General features: G+C 41.3%; 1 protein-coding gene across 1 annotated transcript in view; it reads right to left on the minus strand.

Moving 5' to 3' along the window:
* The window catches only part of calcr (calcitonin receptor), a gene marked incomplete at its 5' end in the record, with an annotated part of 34,474 nt that extends 13,800 nt beyond the window's left edge, over nucleotides 1-20,674 (minus strand). The window contains 10 exons of the mRNA XM_084562629.1: nucleotides 780-871; nucleotides 7,063-7,175; nucleotides 7,263-7,373; nucleotides 7,465-7,618; nucleotides 7,874-8,025; nucleotides 8,163-8,273; nucleotides 8,585-8,695; nucleotides 10,826-10,933; nucleotides 11,229-11,379; nucleotides 20,399-20,674. Coding sequence (XP_084418755.1) covers nucleotides 780-871; nucleotides 7,063-7,175; nucleotides 7,263-7,373; nucleotides 7,465-7,618; nucleotides 7,874-8,025; nucleotides 8,163-8,273; nucleotides 8,585-8,695; nucleotides 10,826-10,933; nucleotides 11,229-11,379; nucleotides 20,399-20,674 — 1,379 coding nt within the window. The remainder of the gene's footprint in view (nucleotides 1-779; nucleotides 872-7,062; nucleotides 7,176-7,262; nucleotides 7,374-7,464; nucleotides 7,619-7,873; nucleotides 8,026-8,162; nucleotides 8,274-8,584; nucleotides 8,696-10,825; nucleotides 10,934-11,228; nucleotides 11,380-20,398) is intronic.
* Nucleotides 20,675-20,891: the final 217 nt, after the last annotated feature.

Genomic DNA, 20,891 nt, shown 5'->3' on the forward strand with positions numbered 1-20,891 from the left:
TCAACTTCAACTGAATATTATACATTTATTTCGCTTATACACCTCTGAACTCTCATCTAATTGAATTTCACCAGAAGTATCTTGTTTAATTGTGCACTCCTTCCCTCTGGGATTAAGTGGTACATTGGGATGAACGTGCATAATGAGCAATGCACTCAGGTGCATGATAACAGCGAAGCATTCAATGGACGTCACAGCTCTTCTGTGCAGAATCCACAATATGCATGAAATTAATGTGGGGAACTAAATTGGCATGAAATTAGCAACCGTTACTTTGTGTATAAATGACACTGAGTGAATAGCAGCGCTAGTTTCAGGCCAATAGTTTGCATTAATTTGTGGCAGTGGAGATAATATTTTCTTGTTACATCCAGTGCTAGTTTAATACCGCAGCTGTTTTCATAGCTGCAAAGTCCTTTTCACACTTTTAGATCATTTCAAATGCCCCAGTGAACAATCATCCACACAAGCTGGATAAATCTTGTGTGTGGCTCTGCTCCGGAGTGAGTGTTTAAATCTGTCAAATTTCGTGCGCTCTGTGGTACAGAAGCAGACTGAAGATTTCGCTGACTCTAAATAATGCAGAGACTGCTCATGATGAGTTCGCCCAACACCATCTGTGCGCCTGTCACATCCACTTTTGATGGGGAAGATGATTGAGCCTTGGAGGACAAATCTAGCGGCAATTAATCAACATTGCATTGTCACACGCGGCCACATTCTCCTCGCAGTATTAAAATCATATATGCAGGACAGGAACATCACACTGAAAGCATTACCTGAAGTAGAAGAAGATGGCCAGAGAGATCAGCAGGGAGGCCATGGATAAAGCATGGCCCACAATTGCCATGTAAAACAGGATGTAGGCTGACTGTCAGAAACACAAACAAGATAGAGGTGACGTGTAACTTCACTGGTAGGAAAAGTTAAAATTGAAGTAAGTGAAATAAATATGATCTGTTTAATGTGTCACTGTGTTGAAGGTCCTCTTCATCACTCGGACTGATTACCATAACATCGCATTGATAATGGGTTTTAGCAGTTCAACAATATAAGATGAAATAAATAACTCACAGACACAGAAAGCTGAAATATTGAATGTATTTTATTGTGTGTTTCTCTTGGTGGGGCCTCTCAGCTGCTACTGATGAGGGCCTGTCCTGTGAAGAGAAACACATTGGTTGTAAAGATTGTGCAGTGTTTTAGTGGTGCAGTCTGTCTATATATTTGGAAATCTTATGTGGAATAATGTTTCTTACCTTTGCTGTCTCCTTAGGGAGGTCTGAACACCTTGAGGTCCCGGGATAATTGGAGAGGGGGATAGCAAATGTTTGAAGATGGTAAATAATTGCTATGACTGAATATTAGCTATGTAAGGTTTTTTAAATGAGGTTGATAAAAGTAGTGGTATTTACTGTGTTTGCATGGGTTCTCTCCGGGTACTCCGGCTTGATAGGTTAATTGGTGATTCTAAACTGGCTGTAGGCATGCATGTGAGTGTGAATGGTTATCTGTCTCTCTGTGTTAGCCCTGCGATAGACTGGCGACCTGTACAGGGTGTACCCCGCCTTTCGCCCGATCACAGCTGAGATAGGCTCCAGCCCACCCACAACCCTTCATAGGACGAGCGGTTACAGAAGATGAATGAATGAATGAATGTATGGGTGATCTGGATGACCCTTACTTCAAGCCACCAAAGTGTCCTGTAAATCCTTTTTTTTTTGTTACCAGTTACATTTGTGAAATAAACACTTGGTTGGTCTGCACCTCTTCTGGGCCTCAAGCTTCCTCTTTTAAATCCAACTGCTATCAGGCCATTCCAACAAGTGGTTTCAAGAAGCTGGGGCCTACAATGGAGCAAGTGTGCCAGCTGATCAGGGGACCGTGGCAGCCATCAAACCAGGGGAGCAACTAGAGGAGCTTGCAGATATGGTCCCTCATCCGGTCACAAGCAGCCAGGGACCAACTGATGGAAAAATACGTTTCCCGGCAAGAACAGTGTTGGAAGAGTATGCAGCACCAATTTCAGCAAATACAGCTACAGGTGAATGAAATGCGGGAAGACTACAGACGGGAGCTGGAAGGAGAGCAACCTGAAACAGCTACTGATGCCATTGACCCAGGGGAAGGGACAAGTCGGAAAAACAATTCGGTCACCTCTCAGAGGGAAACAGCATGGCACAGAGAACCTCAGCTGCTCCCCTTATCTCCAGAGGATGATATTGAACATTTTTTGACAGCTTTTGAAAGAATGGCTCAAGTTTGTCGGTGGCCAAAAGATGAGAGGGCTCTTCGTCTTATACCTCTGCTCACAGGAAAGGCACGCAGTGCTTATGTGTTGATGGACACTGCAGACTCTGAAGATTATGACAAGGTGAGCTGTATCTGCGCCTGAAAGATATGTTTGCCAAGTGGGTCGGACATGAAAAGTCCACCGTAAAAGAAATATCAGAGAAAATGATGCTGGAACAGTTTCTAAGGATGGTACACCCAGACCTTGAAGTATGGATTTGCGAGCATGACCCTCAGGCTGCAGAGAAAGTTGCTCAACTGGTGAGGTCTTCATGGCAGCTAGAACAGGAACCAGGCAGAGTACCTTTGGCCGAGACACCAACTATGGACAGAGAAGTAAGTCCACTGGGGGTGAACGGGGCTCTGGTCAGGATCAGAGGAGAGTTTTTTTCCGGTGGTAGGCAGTCCACAGTGAGTATTACCAATAAGCCAAACCCTACTAAACATTCATTCATTCATCTTCTGTAACTGCTTGACCTGTGAAGGGTCGCAAGGGGGCTGAAGCCTATCCCAGCTGTAATCAGGCAAGAGGCGGGGTACACCCTGGACAGGTTGCCCGTCTATCTGAGGGCTAACACAGAGAGACAGACAACCATTCACACTCACGGCCAACTTAGAATCACCAATTAACCTAACGAGCATGTCTTTGGACTGTGGGAGGAAATGTTGAGGCCTCAGCAGTACCACAGCAATTCAGAGAGAGGGTGACGGAGCTGGGACACTCAGTTCCCTAGGCTGGACACATGGCCTTTCAGAAAACTTTGTGTAGGATTGCTAGTCGTTTAGTGTGGCCAGGAATGTATAGCCAGATTTCTTAGCTGTGTAGTCAGTTGACTTCAGGAAGGAAAGTTTCAGGGCGCAGCTACAGTCTTTGCCAATTATTGAGGCACCTTTTGAGAGAATAGGCATGGATGTAGTGGGGTCTTCAGAGGAGTTGTGCAGGCCATCGGTACATCTTGATAATTTGTGATTATGCAACCCGCTATCCTGAAGCCTTTCCTTTGAGGGCGGTAAAGGCTAGAAACATTGCTACTTGCCTACTACGGCTCTTTTCCAGAGTAGGAATCCCTCGGGAAGTCCTAACATATTGTGGGACAAACTTTATGTCTAAGCTCTTACAAGAAGTCTATCAGTTATTAGGAGTGAAGGGAATTAAGATCAATCCTTATCACCCCCAAATGGATGGACTGGTTTAAAGATACAACCAGACACTGAATAACATGCTGCATAAGTTTGTTTCCCATACAGGAGCAGACTCGGAACAGCGGCTCCCCTACTTGTTGTTTGCCTATAGAGGGGTACCACAGGCTTCAACGGGTTTCTCACCATTTGAGTTGCTGTATGGGTGCCAGATTAGGGGGCCATTGGACCTCCTAAAGGACTACTGGGGAAATCGAGAATCAACAGGAGACAATGTGGTGGCATATGTGGTCAAGATAAGACAGAGATTGGAGGAGATGACTGCACTTGCCCAGGAGTCAATGAGGACAGCGCGACAGACTCAAAAGAAATGGTATGACTTGGTCCAGCACAAAATCTGTCTTAAGGAGGATGCTCCAGTGTGGCAGACGAGCTACATGATTCCAGAGCAGTTGGTGCTCGTCTTGAGAAAGGAAATCAAGCTGATGTTGGAACTGGGGATAACTGAAGTATCCTGCAGTGAATGGTGCAGTCCTGTTGTTTTAGTGCCAAAGAAAGATGGCCCACTGAGGTTTTGCATTGACTTTTGATGCCTGAATGCTGTGTCTCAATTTGATCCATATCCTATTTCCAGAATTGATGACCTTTTGGAGAAAGTTGGACGGGCAAAGTACATCACCACCTTGGATTTGTGTAAAGGCTACTGGCAGGTGGCGTTGGCACCAGAAGCTCAAGAGCTGACTGCTTTCAAGACACCATTTGGTATATACCAATTTAGAGTGATGTCATTCGGGCTTCAGGAGGTACCAGCCACCTTTCAGAGACTTATGGATTATGTTTTGAGATATGTGTCCGGGTTTTCAGCTGCATACTTGGATGATGTGGTTATTTTCAGCCAGACATGGGAAGAGCACATGTCCCACTTGCAACAGGCGTTGCAATACATCAGAGCTACTGGACTAACCATCAACCCCAAGAAATGTGCTGTCGCCCAGAGGAAAGTGGAATACTTAGGCTATGTGATTGGGCCTCTAGTGGGAAAGGTGGAAGCCGTCCACTCCTTTTCTGTTCCCACCACCAAGCAGAAGGTAAAGAGCTTCATAGGCCTGGTTGGGTGGTACAGGAAGTTTATTCCCCACTTTGCAGAGCGCTCAGCTGTGTTAAACAACCTCACCAGAGGATCAGCACCCAGCAAGGAAAAATGGACTGAGGAGTGTGACACTGCATTCAGAGAGCTTAAAGGTACCATCTGCATCTTGTCAGTTCTGCACAGCCCAGACTTTGAGAAACCTTTACCCTGCAAACGGATGCATCTGGAGTTGGCCTTGGAGCAGTGTTGTTGCTGGATGTGAATGGAGAAATTAAGCCAGTTGTGTTTTTGAGCTGCAGGTTGCTGGATAGAGAAACCGGAAAACTCTACATTGGAGAAAGTGTTTGTCAATGAAGTGGGCCATTGAGGCACTTAGATAGTACCTGCTAGGACGGCACTTCTTCCTGGAAACTGATCACAGAGTGCTACAGTGGCTTCATCGGATGAAAGATGCCAACACGGGAATTCCTGGATGGTACCTTGCCCTACACCCCTACAGTTTCACAGTCTGCTACAGGTCAGGGAAGATCAACACTGTGGCTGACATTTTGTCTCGGATCCCTGAAAACTGAGGTAATGGGGCCTCTTGGAGAGGGGACAGGAAATGTTATGAAGGTCCTCTTCATCACTTGGACTGATTACCATAACATCACATTGATAATGGGTTTTAGCAATTCAGCAATAGAAGATGGAATAAATAACTCAGACACAGAAAGTTGAAATATTGAATGTATTTTATTGTGTATTTCTCTTGGTGGGGCCTCTCAGCTGCTCCTGGTGAGAGCCTCTCCTGTGAAGAGAAACACATTGGTTGTAAAGATTGTGCATTGTTTTAGTGGTGCATTCGGTCTATATATTTGGAAATCTTATGTGGAATAATGTGTCTTACCTTTGCTGTCTCTTCCGGTGTTCAGCCTAAAACAGTCCGCCGGATGTCTGAACACCTTCTTAAAGGTCCCGGGAGAGACCATTAGAAAAATTGGAGAGGGGGATAGCAAATGTCCGAAGATCGTAAATAACTGCTGTGACTGAATGTTAGCTATGTAAGGTTATTTAAATGAGGTTGATAAAAGCAGTGGTATTTAGATTATATGAATTTGTCTGGAGAGGGAGCTCACCTGCTCAGTGGTAGGGCTTGAGATGTAATTAGTAGTAAACTATAAAAGGGAGCCTGTGTAATTGATTGGTGGGGCTGTGGCCCTTACCTCAGGCCACGTAAGTGCATGATTTTCTTTTGTTATGTTTTGTAAGTCCTTTTTTTTGTTATGATGACACTGCATTCAGAGAGCTTAAAGGTACCATCTGCATCTTGTCAGTTCTGCACAGCCCAGACTTTGAGAAACCTTTACCCTGCAAACGGATGCATCTGGAGTTGGCCTTGGAGCAGTGTTGTTGCTGGATGTGAATGGAGAAATTAAGCCAGTTGTGTTTTTGAGCTGCAGGTTGCTGGATAGAGAAACCGGAAAACTCTACATTGGAGAAAGTGTTTGTCAATGAAGTGGGCCATTGAGGCACTTAGATAGTACCTGCTAGGACGGCACTTCTTCCTGGAAACTGGTTGGTCTGCCCTTCATCTGGGCCTCAAGCTTCCTGTTTTTATCCAACCGCTATCAGGCCATTCTAACAGTCACATTTGTTAAAAAAGTAGCTTTCAACCTGTCAATAATTTTCATTACGCACAAGAACCCGCTTACTGCATTTGGCAGTGACCTTCACATACATTGTGAATTTATATTCATAGCTCCATCATTTCACATGCAATTATTATTATTATTATTTTTTATGAGTGTACAAGTTTTTAATGATTCCATAGTTTCTGTTTAACTGTATTAATAAAAAAAGAATGCATGACACATAAAAATGGAGGAAATAACTGTCTACTATAACCATCCTACTATAAACCTTTTTTTTCACACAACTTTAAGGAACTTGGGAAAACTACGTAATCGTTTTGTGGCTGTGAAAAAAATATATATCAAAATTATATTAATACACTGTATCCGTTGAGTAGTATAGAGAGAACAAGCTACATTCTGATAAATGATAGATACGAAAGAGCGTATCATTTGATAATGGGAAAAATAAGTAAGCTAGTGTGGCTAAATGATGAATACAGCGAATGACATAACAATGATTAAGTAGTTTTGGTGAAAGCAAAACGGAAGAGATTCACTTCTGAAAGATGTGGCCCAGACATGTAATGGATAAACATTACAATGCATATCAATTGATGCTGTGCTCGAAAAAGAAGGAAGTAAAACGAATATTGGAAATATATTTAACTAGTCTTGGAACATTGCGTTGATGTGAAGGAATCATTAAGAGTCTATTTGTGTGTTTCTGATGGGTAATAAATATTGTTATGAGCTCTGTTGTGTCCCGGTCTGGTTGCTGTGTAGGAAATTCTTTTATTTATTTTTTTTTCATGTTAACACATCAGAACCACGTATTTCCAATATGTCTGCCCACACAAAAGAAACTTATTATCCTGACCACCATGCAATAGATTTTTCATAGCTGAGTGCTTTGTCTAGAATTACCTTCAGCTTTGTGTCCGTGTTTTCAATGCAGAGTGTGTAGTCGGACCAAGTCCTGTTGGTATCTGGGTGACGAAACCATTGGCCATCTTCTCCACAATACTTAGTTGCCTTTTCTAAAAATAACAATCAAGGAATTAATCTGTTTTTACTCAGAAGAGAAGACCTTTAAATGAGCAACACACTTGAGTCTCACTGTTCACCTGTGGGGTCGAAGTCTTCAAAATAGTCAGGGCAGTTTTGGGCGGAGTACGTTCCCACTGGAGTATCGTCCCAGCACAGCCAACCGTCCCAGTTCCGACTGCAGTACAGACCTGCAGCACCAACAGGTCCCAAGAGGGAGGTAAATATTTACAGGCTCAACAGCAGCAAGCCACGATGAGTTTCAGTAGATATTATTTTTACCTGATTTGTTGTAAGGCGGATCTCGATTCATTTTCTCGAAGCATTTGTACTGCCGGTCAAGGATTTTTTTTCTCACAATTTCCTGGTACTCTGGATTGACTGTAGCCTCACTGATGGGCTCGACCTCGTTGTCCCTGGAAAACTGGGCGGCTGCCTTCAGTTGAGTGAAGTCGACATCACAAACACACACATACAGTGTCAGCAAAAGCAAACAGTGACTACAGACTTTTTAAGCACGGCATAATTGAGTCACATTCACAAATGAATTGCAGTACCCCACAGATATGTGATCAGTTTAGGATCTAGTGAATTTGGAGACCAGGTCAACACCTTGTGCTGTTTTTCCAGTTTTTTTAGTTGTTCCTAAACCGTTTTTGTGTGTGTGCCTGTGTCAGGCTGCATCCTGCTGGGGATGGCTGCTGCCATCAAGGAGTGTCACTGACATTACCTTCAGCCTGTCGATAGTGTCAGGAAAACAGAGGGTATAGTCGGTCCAGATCCTCTCGCTCTCTGGGTGGCGAAACCACTCCCCATCCTCTCCACAGTACTTAGTCGCCTTTTCTACAAAGCACAATCGCATGACAAATATATCACTGCAGTGCTATTATTATTACTCATATACAGTTGTTTAAAGAAGAAAAGGTTAACAGGATATGAGCAGATTTTAAAAGAGCAAGACTCTTGAATGTTATATTCACCGGTGGGGTTGATGTCAGGAAAATAATCGGGGCAGTTCTGAGCCGCATAGGTTCCTGCCGCAGTGTCGTCCCAGCACAGCCAGCCATCCCAGTTACGACCACAGTACAGGCCTTCACACACACACACACACAAACACAAAAGAAATGTGTACAGGTCTCTTGTCTCAATCATAGAATACTGTTTGTTGGTAGAGAGCTGGTTTTCGGTACCTGATTTTTCATACGGTGGATCATTCCTCATTTTCTCCCGGCATTTCTTTTCATATTCAATGACCATTTTTTCTGTATTAACGCCTGAGGTTGGCTCTCCTGCAGCATCCCTTAAAAATTTGGGGATTTCCTTCTGGGAACAGAACCGATATTAGAGCATACAGTGAACACAGAAACTGATGTAAGCCATGTCTCGTTCCTCCATTACTTACAGGCAAAGAGCCAGTGAACAAATACCTCTAATTTGTCCTCCAAAGCTGGTTGACAGGTAGAGCCGGTCTGGACCCAGTTACCCGATTCATCACAATATTTGGTCACTTTTTCTGTGCAGAGAGAGCATTGACTCATAGGCAGCTTGACAACAGACTAATCCCTCAATAATTATCCTGCTAGTTTCACATACTGTATTACTTTACTTACGGGCTCACTTTACTGCTTCTGTTTGCTTAGTGCAGAGTCTAGTAAAGAATCTTTGTGTTGTTTGGCTGTGTCTTTCAGTGTTTTTCAGCACACTAGTATAATCCAAACTAGAAAATTGGACCCTGAATATTGGCATTACCAAACAACTGTGATTAATTTAACATGGCACACATCAACAAAACTTATGTCAAACTGACATTTCCACCTCTGGAGCAATTGTCTGGCAAATTCTCCAGTGTTCGGCTTAAAGCCACATGTACTGGAGAGCCACGGCTGCAGTGAGAGTGAGATCAAATAGTTCCTGACAACAACAACTGCAGCCCGTCTGCATAGCCCTCTCCGACAGCTCATCAACTGATCAACGACCACTTCCAGCTCTACGGCTCCCCCATGACCACGTATCAGCAGGATCAGCTTTCAAGGAGCCATAAGGGGACTCTCACCATCACACGCATTTTGGGAACATCCTTTATGAGCCATCTCTTACAAAAACACCGTCTATGTTCCCTCATTCATATTATATCTCCCCATCTATCTCTCTGACTCCAGCTTTGCTCTCTGTATTTTGATAATTCCTCTTTGCTCTGGTTCTTTTTTCCCTCTACGTACTCCTCATTCATCTCTCTGTCCTCTCCCTCACCCCTCCTCTCTTTGTCATATTGCATCTCCTAAATCAGGCATGGCTTGACTCTGGATCTCTTCAGCTAGATATTTTTGAGCCTCACACTTCTCACAGTGTAAAAAAATGCACATACTGTAGAAACTAGGTATGCTGCAGTCCAAGCAGTAAGTGCATTGTCAGTATAAATGAATGCGTGTTTTGATTCTGTTTGGCTACCATAATGGAATAGACTAATGATTCACCTTGTATCCAGTTTCTTTAATAACAGCTATCACATGCACTGACTGCTCTCCTCCTGTGATTTGTTTGAGAGTCTGTAGCTAATGCTAATGTTGCCGGTTTAATGTTAACCATGCTCATGACCCTACACGAATTCTAGACACAACACAGTTTTGCAAAACTATTTTCCAAGAAATTGCACTAATTAAGAATAATTGAGTTATCTAAAGGAGGAAATTAATATTTCAAGTGCAGCAGCTTCATTCAAGAGTGCACAAAAGTGAATAGTGCAGTAGCAGAAAAGGAAAAATCTGCGGAACAACTAGGGGTATTAAACTACATTAGACAGGTTAGCGGCTTTATAACCGCTACTTGGACCACATGCAAGTGTCCTTGAGCAAGAAACGGAACCCCAAGTTGCTCCCAGTGCTTGGCTATGTGCGTACATTTCTGTGAACCAGTGAGTAGATATGTCATTGTGCACCGTAAAGTGCTTTAAGTACCAATATAGTGCAATAAAAGTGCAATATAAATGAGGCCATTTACTATTAAGCTACCAAGAGTCATCTTTTGGGCAAGGTGGAAATCTTTACCAAATGTCATGACACTTCATTCATTAGCTATTCGATAGATATTTTAAGTCCGGATCAAATCGGTGGACCAAAAGAATGTGACTTCCTTCCTTTGTGATGCCAGTGTGTTTCATGATAAACAAATAATAATCAGCGCAAACCTATAAAATAGCCAAAAAGCAGAGCTTGACCAGATCCTGCAGAACACTAACCCTGATACATGCTAGGTTGTTTGACTGACATGTATCCTCTACTTAGACTTATATTCTACTATGAATGAGTGAAAACATGATTACCTTATCTATGCTTATCTGATAATACAAGCGTGTCCTCGGTGCTTGAGCTTATAGTATGTACTATGTAGAGTATATTTCATTCAATAGGAGGAGATTCAGGACATTAAAAAAAAATCTCTTATAATCTGGTATATTAATATTATATCTGCAAATATTGAATTATTCAAGGAAAACCATCTTTCCCCTGATTGTCTCCATCACACACATAATTGGATCATTTCCCTGTGTCACCTGCAGACCTGGAATTAAAACGTTCAGATTCCTGCGCGTCTGAGCGCAGCCAGCATGTTGTTGTCAAATGAGGTATGACTCAAACTTTCTTACCAGTTGATTTGAGGTCAGTATGATCTGGACAGTTTTGTGTTACGGATGTTCCAGCTGGTGTCTCGTCCCAGCACAACAAACCATCCCACATGAGACCGCAGAACACATCTAAATAAAGGAAAAGGGGTAAAAGTGTAATGGCTATTACTACCTACACACATTCTTTTGTAGTCAGAGTAACGTAATTTCTCTACAGCCATGGAAGGGATCATTATTAGCTCCAGCACTAAAACAATAAGGTATTTCATGTCAGTTGTGTTTGAGCCACGCTGCTGTTATCTAACAAGAACGTCAACGGTGTTCCGATCTGATTCAGCTGCATGAAGTCGTCACTACGCTCGTGATGCTTTCAGAGGTAATCAATATGACCTGAAGAAGCTTGAAAAGGATTTAGGCCTCTCACCGGTTCTGTTTTGCTGGTGGTCTTTGTTGGACAGCTCAAGACATTTGTATTGACCCTGGCTCAGCGCCCGCCCACTCCATCCCTCAATAATATTCTGTCCAGGGCTGAGTGATGGGTGTGAGATCGGCTCATTGCCTGCCGCCGCCCTGCACTGTGGAGACAACAGGACATTAGAGTTGAGAGGAGGAGGAGGAGGAGGAGGAGGAGGAAGGAAGAAACTGGCTTTACGATGACTTGTAAGTGTGGTGGGGAGTTATTTTGTGGAATTCTCATGACAGTGTAAGAAAAAGTGTAAATTTTATCACGGTGATGTTAGCTCAGATTGTTTCACAGTTGGATTATGCCTTGATAAAAACGTGTACTGTATAATTTTGCAAGATAAAACTTTCAGAAGAAAAGTTAACGTGGAAAGTAGTCGAAATATCTTCAGAGCAAATCTGATGGAAGAGTCCCTCTCCTTTGAATCTCCACTCACTCGCCACTTGTGTAACACATTAAAGTGTATTTGGGAGCTCACAAAAGAAGTTAAGCAGCTGATTTTCTCCAGATGACTCTTATCTCTGCTCCATTGTTTGTATTTGGAGGCAGCATTAAAATGAAAGAGCCTGCTGCGCGAAATGCTGATTTTGATAATGCCGCTCGCTGAGGGATAAAGAACCCATTTTTGCTGTGGCTTTTCTTTGGCTGGAAATTAAGCTTCTCAGAGTGCCGGGCTCGTGCACTCATGCATTCTCTACTTTGCCAAGGAGATTGCGTCCACGTGCTTCATCGCCGCCATTGAGATGCAAACCGACATTGCCTCGGCTCTTTGAGGAGGAAATGATCAAAATATCTGTCTTACCTGTCTGATAAAGAAAAAAAAAAAACACATAAAAGGTGACTGATGTGAGGAAGCTGATGTCCCATGTAGCAGTTTAGCAGCCGTACATATGATGTCACTCCAAGCATTGAAGTAAATGACGTCATACATACGACCACCAGGCCACCACCATTATCGAGCTGAGCAAAAGGAGAAAAATATCTTCTGTTTTTCCCCCAAACCTCTCATGTCGAGGCCTCTCATCGCCTATTACAGCTCCTCGATGTTCTCAAATCAACATGAACAATCAAAATGCAAAGTGCAGAAACAAAATGCAAAACACATATATTACACATAAATCATTTTAATACCTCAGTGTCAAGGGCGATGCTGAACAGCAAAGGAAACTGAAACAGTGATTTCACAATGCCACCAAAGAGGAGTGAGCCAAATGTTTTTTTTCAAAAGGCTCAGTGACTCATGAAAGATTTCTGCAGTAAAAGCTCAAAAAGTCATTTTTCCCCAGTTGGTAACTGAGCTTTAGAAGACATAGCACCAAGGTGTTGAAATATGAATTGGTATTTGGCCTCCATTAAACCAATTGCTTTCATTTGTAAGGACAGCCATGCGGACTACCTTCATCACTCAAATCTCTCCATTTTTGAATGACAGTACCAAAGTGTTTCACCCCTACATGACTTGTCTGAGATAACGCATCTGTGTTAAGATCTTTGACTGATGATTACTGCGGACTCATTAAGCTAATTGATGCAATCTCTCAGATGCTGGGGCACGACACTCACTGTGACTCAACCTTCCCAGCAATGCTTGTAGGCATTTTGTAGTTTTGTTCTGGACTTCCCTACAAGTATATAGTTCAAACTCTGTCTTAACCCTCAGTGTTTTTATTTTTTGCAACAAGCCTGATGATGCACATACAGCACAGACACAGAGAATAACTCAGGAATGCTTGGTTTTTCTACAGTTGAAGGGAGGTTATACTGCTGCCGTGCAAATGACATGCATGCAATGATACACCGATGCCAGTGACTGTTAAACAGATAGATTTCCGTGCAAAAAGCAAGCATTATGCAAATCGGACTTTATCCATAAAAGCCCTAACCAAACTGTCAAAAAGTTGGAAAGTCTTTTAACAGAGGCCAAATGAAATAGACAATTTTTGGAAATGAAATTAGCCTCCCACAACAGAACAACTGCTATGAAAAAGCATCTTAACCCTTTATAAGGCAGTCACTGAAACACTTGGAAATTCAAAATGACAACCTTAGAGTGTTATTATATGACATTAGAAGACTTTTTTACTTTTGTGACATTTTTCAAAAAAATTATTTTCATGTAGAAATCAAGGTCAGTGAAATTACAATATATGGTTCCTTGACCTCAAGTGGGCAAGGTCCACCTCTGCATGTATTTAGATCATTAGAACATAAGTGCTGATTCAGGCACTTGTTAACATACACATTATCACATTAGACAACATTAAGCCACTTCTTGGTGGTACCTAATTAAGCAGTTACACTCATCATTCATGCAGAGGTGGACCCTGCGGACCACATTTGACCTTGATTTGACCTGAGAATGTTGCCTTGGTCTTTGCTGAGTGTGCTGAGGGAAATCCACATGCTTCTAAATCTCACTGAGAGGCACAGGGACGCAATTTAACATGTGTGCTGAAGTTACCAAATCTGATTTCTTGCTCTATAAAGGGCTAACAAAACACAACCTGGGGGCTCTCGGACCACAAAACGATGAGACAGGAGTGTCAGTATTTGGACTATTACATTGAGTTGTGTCCATTTCATTGATTGGTGGTCAGGGAGTTAACTTACTATAATAACAATAAGGTCTACACTGAATACATTTGAACAGTTGTGATGGATGGTATAATTAAGTAAAAGTTTAGGTTTCTTGGTTTCTTCACCTAAAAGACTCAATTCTAATCAGAATATGAGTCTGGTAACACATCGAAGCCATTTTGTTGTAAACAAATTTAACTCCACGGTGCTCAGATGATGTGTATGACTACATTGCTGTTTTATATTTTTGTGCATCACCCGCCCAATTTCATGATTTCATGTGAAAATATGTTTTTAGTGGTAGAAGTTATGGTTATTGTAAGGATTAATTGACTAGATTTGAAGAAAGTCAGAAAGTAATTAATACATGAATAGCTAATAGTTGAAAAATAATAGTTTGGTGCAGCCCTGCAATGAGGTGCTAAAAGTGTGATCCTCTTTACACCATGTAATGACCAACTAGAATTGTACAATGAATTCTTACAGGAAGCAAATTCCCATTTTGTCACACCGTACACCACCACCATATGAGATTGAGATCCGCTGCATAAAAGAGTGAAGACCTGATACATTAAGAGTGTGGCAAACACACAAAGAAACACATGTAGCATGGATTATTCATCTTTTAGGTTCTCCAACCCAGCTGAGCAATTTCTAAACTATAATTATTCATTAGAAAGGAAGGGTGAAAATGAATCATTACATTTTGAGATTTTTGCTGATAAAGGAAAATCGTTGGACCAAAACCTATTACATGTCCATTTAATGAAAACTGAGCCCATTGTTTCAGTGCACATGTGCCGCATGCATAATGGTCAGGATGAGAAGAGGGGCCCTGAAGACATTTACCTTGCATCCTTCTGTGAATCTGTGAATTAAAAAGTGAGCTCTTACCACCAGGAGAAACCAAAGGAACCAGCAGGAGCCCGCTGACCTCATATCTTCTTCACACAGGCGGATCTCTGGAGAGAGAGAAGAAAACAACAAGTTAAACCGTCCAGAAGAACAATTTGTCTACCGTGAAAGTGACTGGCTGAACAAACATTGGGTTGTTTCGAATCAAGTTTGCGGCTTCTCGGGAGAAAACAGCCACGGCAATCATTCATGTGAAATGCAAAACACTGCAGCAGAAGCACCGCAGATTGTGGCATTTTAGACTATTGTTTGTGTGAGGATGAGAGACAGTGAGCCCACCAGCATGTGCAACAGCAGCCAGAAGTAGTAACACTGAGTGAGCAAAAAGAAGATGAAGAAAAACTGAAAACCAAAAATAGCTGATGGTCATTAATCATCTTATGCTTAGGCTCTACGCCTGCAGGACGGCAGGAATTGATCTGCCAGTTTAGTAACTGAGAGCACGTGAGATTAGAATTCACTTCAGGTCTCTTTGCTTTGGCTTGCAGAGTCCCTGTTGGAAGGCCATCACTCCTCAGTTTGAACAGTTAGACCGACTTACTGGTTGTTCTCCACACCCCACAGTGGCCCAGGGGGCTGGCTGCTCAGCAGATAGACATGCACGAGCAAGTCCTATAAGTCACCGTGAAAGGTTAGCAGGATTGATAGCATTTGTTTTGGCTTCAAAGGCACACTGACGGTGCGCTACTTAGCTTTAGGATGACAAATAAACCCGCATCTGCCAAGAATTTAGGGCCAGGAGTGCTGATCTCTGACCAGGGATCCCTTGAATTTTGCAAAATCTTCCCATTTCTCTTTCATGCCGCAGAGGATATACTACCTTCACATGTTTTCCATAATGAATCTAGAATGAGGCCTTGCCTAAATCTCAGACACAAACGCATATTTAGAAATCCCTGTTCATCTTCATATACGTAGTATAGTACATCTGAAATGATTAGTATTAACTGATTGGTCAATTAACAGAAAATTCATCAACCACTGTACTATACAGTTTAAAGATTTTTCAAAGATTTTTCTATTCATACAGTTGATTATCAAGTTTCACGGAGTGTCACATAAATAGGTTCTCCTTTATTTTGGAAAATATCATGTGCGTTTCCCCACTAGTTGCTGAAATTGTAAACACCAAAAATTGCTGGTAAATAATCGACCCACTGATTCTTAAAAAACATAAAGTATCTGCAAATAAAATCAGAAAATAACATCAAAAAATATATAAGCCACTAGTACACAGTACACTAGTACATAGTAAATTTCAATGTCACGATTTTTCCTTAATGAAAATAGAGCATGCAATTTTGCAAAAATTCTGTAAAGATTTTTACTAATGAATAATAATTTATAAAATATCTGTCTGATAACAGAAACAATGAAGAATGACAGTATGTTTTATCCATAGCCAGTGTGTTCACTTTGAATGTTTAGTCTAAGCAGTAGTCCAAAATTTTTCTGAAACACATTTCAGAAAAATAATTGCTGCTCTTTTCACTTGGAAAATGTCTCTAATACAAATATTAAAATACTAGTTCCTTTCAACATTAAACATGAATCACTGTGGCCATAAACCTAAAACGAAATAGTAAGTCAGAAAGCAAATCTCAGGCTCTAGCTCATTTCTATTCAACCATTTCCAGTGCCATCATAAATCCAGTAGGTTGCTAAGCTTTGTGAAGGTCAGTGCGTCTTCACACTTATGTTTTTTTACAGAATTGGAAAAGGAACACAAAGGAGCCACATAAGCAACACCAATCAAGGTCAAAAGGATGACCGAAGACAGACAATGGAGATTTATAGATCCAAAAATCACCTCCAGGAAGAGGGATCTATAAAGACATTCATGGTTTCAGCACAGAGGGACTAGATTAGTCAATTATCAGCCAATCACCTCTGGGTGAACATGACCATGTGAATCTGTCTAAAAGTGACTTCATTGACATATCCTCTGAGAGACATGTGTTACAACAAGTCAAATAATAAAAAAGATTTAGAACTATTGACATTACTCTCTTGATACAAAGATAGAAAACTGAGATATTATTGACTGAGGTTGTTTGGAAATAAAGATCCAAATGTCTGACAGGAGAAAAGAAATCACTGGACAGTGAATAAACTGGAAATATGGTTATTTGCTGTCTTGCCAAGTGTCAGATAAGAAAGAAAATCAATGTTGCTCTCATGGTTGAGCACTAAATACAAAGCTTGCACCAGTAGCTTCTTTGCCTAATATAAAGGCTGGGCATGGGGAAACAGCCAGCCTGTGTCTATCCCACAATCTATCCATCCATCTAAAGCTCACTTTTTGTCATGTTATGTCATATATGGTGTAATTTGTGCACAAACAGATAGAATTATGTAATGTCCTGGTTTTATCCGGGGCATGTTTCTGACTTTTACTTTTTCAGGAACAATCACTTCCTGGAGTCAGTTCAGAAACGAGATGCTTAAAAGACATATGCAGTACCTCCAAAAAATAAAGAATACTGCCAGTACTATACTGAATGTGTTTTTCAGTTAAACATATGGATTGATATCCTAAATATTTTATTTCCCAGACAGTTTGAAAAACAGGTGTTCCTAGCTAAACTGTTGTTGTAAATGTAAGCTAGGATAAATAAATGTCTAAGCTTACTAATGTTTGTTATTCTAAATATTCCTCTTAGCTGTGTGAATATATTAGCAAAAGCAAAAGAAAATATATAAATCTTTTATCCATCCACACAATGTTGACTTCTGACAAAACCTCCTACAAGACAGGAAGTTAAACCACTCGCTATGTCATGCCATTAGCACAGCTTGTAATGCGTCATTTCTGTTTGTCACTGAGCTTTGTGCTAGGTTAAGCTAAATGAAGCTAACTCGGTGCTAGTGGCAACTTCATATTTAATATACATGAGTGGTATCAATTTTCTTGTTTAAGTCTTGGCAAGATGGCCAGACAGTTAGCTTATTATTGGGACCCTTTGTCCTTCAGTCAGTACCACTCTGATATTTTTCTGTGAAAGGAAGCTGGAGATAGGAGAATGTTAGCTTAGCTCAGCATGATTAATGGGGTGGTAGCGGGTACCGGTAGTCTAGAAAACCACTGAGCACAGCAACAAGAAAAATTTATATGAAATGATTTCAAGCACAGACTTTTTTTGTTATTTAATGGGAGATTTGTTAGAAAGGTAGAGTCTCTGGGAAGTGTGTGTGTGGGTAGGAGTTGGAATTAAAGCATCAATAATCTTTGGAACATTTCAACATTATAACACACTCTCCGTCCATCAATAATACATTTGCCGACAGCACACTTCATATCTTACCATCCCTGCTTCACACGTGACAGTTTAGTCCAACTCAAACCTCAAGGCTATATTTGACATTGAAGCGGAGAAGATGGTTCTTTCTACAGTTGTCTTTCTGCCGGATCCATTAGCTCTATATAGCATACTGTACGTCTCTAAACATAGACCCCCGAGTGTTTTGGGGGCGAATAGGTCTAATGTGACATGAACAGTAAGGCGTGAAACATGTGTAGCTCATAAGAGACACAAACCCCCGTTGAGAAGACAGTGGAAAGCACTCAAACGGGATGAGGGAGTGCGTAGGGCAAAGTAAACAGTATGCAGCTCTCCAAGAATGCTGTTCAGCACTAAAAGCTACAGCACGTCAAGTTCAGCTAAATTCAACTGGGATTTGTATAATAAGAATGCAATATCATTCGCCTCTTAGATTCTTGACCACTTTGAGAATAAAATCATTTAAGTCCTGTGTGGTGACTGTAAGTAAAATTTAGAGACAAGAGAAGAGTGAAGCTTGTTTTAGTCTCAAGGTTTGTGTCTTGAAAGTGTGCTCCTGATCAAATACCTTTAAATTTCAAGTCAAACACATTTGTACCTTAGTTCATGCAATAAAAAAGTTTGAAGGATATTATTTTGTTATTTTTATTAGTACTTTGGTGTGCAAAATAATGCTGCCTTGAGTCTTTCCGTGCTTTGAATTATCATGTATGCGTTTTCCCTTTTCTCCTGCTCCATCTCTTTTCACGTCATCCTTATATCACAGCGGCAGGCAGAGCCAACCATCTCTTCTCTTTCCTCTTGCAGTGAGCGATCTCAGGCGCAGCGACAACCCAGATTTGTGCTGACATCACATCAGTGATGGAGGACGAGGCGGCCCGATCTGCCTTCCCCTGACTCCCCACTGTTTAAGAGCCCATCGCTCAGTCTGAAAGGAGCAGCCACGTAGACCTGATTTGGATTCCCTTTCCCAGGCTGCGACAAATTAGCTGGATTACAGAGAAAACTCGGGCGGATTAGTTTGACAAACGGACAGATTGTGGATGCTACTCGTAAGGCCGTCATGTAATGCTTGCCTAAAGAACAAAATATTTGCACAGATCTGTGATCTCCAAGCCAAGGTCTCTTCCTTAGCATTTACTACTACTGACATTTAACAACCACAACAGCGCATCTACAGCCATCACAGTTTCCATAAAGTTATTTTTGTGTAATAGCTTCCTGGCAAGAGAATTATAAAGCATCAGATGTAGTAAATATCTGGGAGGCTTCAAGGCCTTCTCTGCTGAACACTAACACTGAACACATGTCTACACTGTGCAGGGGCTTAGAAACACACGATGCACGTCTATTGAATATATACAATTTTCATTTAATGTATTTATTTATATAAATTGTTTTTTTAACTGGTGAAACCATTATCATTATCATTTAAAGAACTTTATGGGGTGTTTTGTACATTTAATAAACAGCTGTGTAAAGGAGTGAATAATACTATTGAGTGTGTAATTTGTATGGCAATTATGTATCATACATACACTCATGCATTCCTATATATAAAATTTCAGCGTATAATTTTATATATTAAGGATGTCTCCTATAAAGGCCAAAAAATATATAATGATAGTAAGAAATAAAACATAGTACTGTACAATTGGTTTAAGGCCTTAAAAATACCCAATTCATACAAGAAAATCTATGCAGCTGATACATCGTCTCATATACTGTTATTTATTCAGTAGTTACGTTCTCACAATCCACAGTATGCTAACAGGAACTATTTTTAACAGTCCCCTGATGATGCATTCAAAGACGCACAATCAGTTTAAACGTCTGACTGAGAAGCATATTCATGTAATCCACTGAATTAATTACATTTCAAAGCTTGCATGTCAGAGCCTCCTGATGTAGTAGCAAGGAGAGTTTTCCAACTCCTTTTCCTGCACGAAACTACACAAACTACACACACACACACACAAAAAAAAAATCACATACATCACAGAAGTCTCCGCAAGTTCATGTTCAAACTATCCAGAAATAAATGGTAGTATGTGTTTGTTTGGTTAGAAACAAGAAATGAGACAGAAATGAGACGTACATCTGAGCAAAAATGTGTCCTAATGATGGAGTGTGGTTTCAAGAAGCGAGATAAAAAACCTGACAGCGTAATCAGTCAGTCCTGTTCCGAGTCACATATTTCTGTGTTTGATGATTGAAAGGAAACAGGTAAATGGTGAATGCCGAAAGCTATGCAGCTCGACTTGTTTTTTATCATTTATCTAAAATGGTTCCGAATGCCGGTCTCTCCAATTAAGGTAAAAAGAACAAGCTCTCATGATGTCCTCCCTGTGCATTTACCTCCTCCTCCTCCTCCTCCTCCTCCTCCTCCTCCCCGATCCCACTTTTCTCTGCGTTCTCATTTCCTCTCTGGCCTCTCTTTTTGCTTCCATGTATCTTCCGCTCCTTTAATCTATTTCCCCTCTCCCCTTGTTTCTCCATCTCTTTCTCATCCGCCCCTCTTCCTGTCCTCGCTCCGACTCTCCGTTCTCCTCGCATTCCCTCTCCTCTTCTACTATCTCCCCCTTTTAAAAACTCGGCACTCCTTCCCGCTCCAGTTCCCTCTTTCTCCGCCATTCCAGTTCCATTTTCAAGGCTTTTTTTTTTTTTTTCCTCTGACTCCCAGGACAGACTGAGAAGATTCATCTGCGTGCACATCCTTTAAACATTAAACAGGTTCCCGTTATGGTGACACTTCATATTTTCAACTCATCTGTCTGTGTTCTACAGAACACAGTTGAGCACAAGCCTATTCCTGGATTCCCTGTGCTGTGGTACATGTGGTAAAGAGATC

Source organism: Chelon labrosus (assembly GCF_963514085.1).
Source record: "Chelon labrosus genome assembly, chromosome: 16".
NCBI lineage: Eukaryota > Metazoa > Chordata > Actinopteri > Mugiliformes > Mugilidae > Chelon > Chelon labrosus.